Source organism: Nannospalax galili, unplaced genomic scaffold (assembly GCF_000622305.1).
Source record: "Nannospalax galili isolate Female #2095 unplaced genomic scaffold, S.galili_v1.0 scaffold453, whole genome shotgun sequence".
In the NCBI taxonomy this organism is placed as follows: Eukaryota; Metazoa; Chordata; class Mammalia; order Rodentia; family Spalacidae; genus Nannospalax; species Nannospalax galili.
Genome location: NW_008334081.1, coordinates 1,368,657 through 1,370,908, shown reverse-complemented (window position 1 = coordinate 1,370,908; position 2,252 = coordinate 1,368,657). Strand labels below are relative to the sequence as shown.

At 51.0% G+C, this 2,252-nt stretch overlaps 1 protein-coding gene across 1 annotated transcript; it reads left to right on the top strand.

The window, feature by feature from the left end:
* The first annotated feature begins 1,065 nt into the window (after positions 1 to 1,065).
* Positions 1,066 to 2,004, top strand: LOC103730861 (olfactory receptor 6B2-like). The gene has a single exon (XM_008829171.1). The coding sequence runs from the start codon at positions 1,066 to 1,068 to the stop codon at positions 2,002 to 2,004; it is 939 nt and encodes a 312-aa protein (XP_008827393.1).
* The last annotated feature ends 248 nt before the right edge of the window (positions 2,005 to 2,252 follow it).

Below are 2,252 nucleotides of genomic sequence, written 5' to 3'. Positions count from 1 at the left end.
CCCCACATTTCTAGCCTGCACCCACATGGATTCATTATTTGTGTTGTTGGTTTCTGACAAGGAGAGCAGTGGCCCTGGCCTTAGAAGACCCTGGTTTGTGTCCTGGTGTAGCCGTGGCCCCAGGTAAGTCCACAGGCCTCAGGGTGAAAAAGGAGACATGGGCCTTGCTCTCTGGCTGCAGGTGGTTGGAGGACATGATTCATGCCACACATCTGGACGTGGCAGGAGCGAAGTCCTCCCCTTGAGTCTGGCTCAGGTGACCTCGAGGGGCAGTGTGGGGCAGGTCCGGAAATGGAGCTTACATGACTACAGTTTCATACATCGCCTCACTTTCCCCTTATCACAGTCAACCTGTGCAGTGTGGGTGACTGCCCCCCATCAGCTGCAGGCCCCTGGTAACAATCTAGACTTCCTCCACTGTGCTGCCTCAGACACACGTCAGCACTGGCTTTCTCTGATTCGGAACAGTGCTGAACCCTTTCCCTTGCTGATGTCTCATCTGATTTATAGAGACATGGATGGGGTCACCTTCCTGCTGCCCCTGAAACCCAGCCCTGAAGGAAAGCCTGGGTGTAGGGTCTCACCAACCCGAACCCAACATCCCAAGAGTCCTACTGATACCACATCTATTTTTAAAATCCTCTCTGAAGCCAAGCAAAGGTCCAACGTCTACTAATGTGGAAGGAATTGGTTATACACAGACCAATAAGTCCAGATAACCCTAGCAAGCATGAGTCACTACCTAGAGAACAGGGCTCATGGCTCTCCTATGGTAACGGGTTCACTGGAGGATTCCAAAGGGAAAATTACAGCTTCACCATCACCGTGGTTGTGGTGAGGGGCTGTAGACTGTCTATGCCACAGCCCAGGATCAAAGTCACTGGGAAGCCATCATCCTGGGTAAAGCCCTAAATTTGCAGGCATATGTTTCTTTTTCCCCGGTGCTTGGAGATGTGACATATTATTTTTAGGTCAATCTCATCTGTAGGTCAGGCTCCCTATACTCCCTGTCAGCTCACCTGGGGCCCTCCCCACTCTCTTTCGATTTTTTATAGGCACAGAGGGATGACAGGGGAGAATGTTACCAAGGTCAGCACGTTCATCCTGCTGGGCTTCCCCACGGCCCCTAGGCTGCAGTACGTGCTCTTCCTCCTCTTCCTACTCATCTACCTTTTTGTGCTGGTGGAGAACATTGCCATCATCCTCACTGTCTGGAACAGTGTCTCCCTCCACAGGCCCATGTACTACTTCCTGGGCATCATGTCCACCTTGGAGATCTGGTACGTGTGCGACATCATCCCCAAGATGCTGGATGGCTTCCTCCTGCAGAGGAAACGTATCTCCTTTGTTGGGTGTATGATTCAGCTCTACTTCTTCAGCTCCCTGGTGTGCACTGAGTGTGTCCTCCTGGCCTCCATGGCCTATGACCGCTTTGTGGCTATCTGTCACCCCCTGCGTTACCAAGTCATCATGACCACTGGGCTGTGTGTCCAGCTCGTGGCCTTCTCTTTTGCCAGTGGCTTCACAATCTCTGTGATCAAGGTCTACTTCATCTCCAGTGCCACCTTCTGCAGCTCCAATGTCCTGAATCACTTCTTCTGTGATGTCTCCCCTATCCTCAAGCTGGCCTGCACAGACTTCTCTACTGCAGAGCTGGTAGACTTCATCCTGGCCTTCATCATCCTGGTGTTCCCACTCCTGGCCACCATTCTCTCCTATGGACACATCACCCTGGCTGTGCTGCGCATCCCATCAGCCACAGGTCGATGGAGGGCCTTCTCCACCTGTGCCTCCCACCTCACTGTGGTCACCATCTTCTATACAACCTTGTTTTTCATGTACGTGCGACCTCAGGCTATTGATAGCAAGAGCTCCAACAAGCTCATCTCTGTTCTGTACACTGTCCTTACGCCCATCTTGAATCCCTTGATCTATTGTCTAAGGAACACAGAGTTTAAGGATGCCATGAGGAAGGTCTTGGGGTTGAGTCAAGCTCTGTCATAGGAGGAGTGCCACCTGTTTAGAATCTAGAGCTTCTTCTGAGAATGCACACCCCTTGTGAGGAGTCTTCCGGGCCAGCCACGGTGAGGACTGCATTGCTGAAGTGCTGTGCATTTAAAGCTTTCTTTGCTCATCTGCTTTCCTCCTTTGTGAGGTGACTGTCATATGACTCTCATAGGCTTTTGTCATAATTCCATTCTTTTATTTTGTATATGTTAGCAAGGCATACTTTTAAAATTACCACTCACAGG

Excerpts from the sequence above, each read along its gene's own strand:
- LOC103730861 (XM_008829171.1), top strand. The coding sequence starts at position 1,066 with ATGACAGGGGAGAATGTTACCAAGGTCAGCACGTTCATCCTGCTGGGC.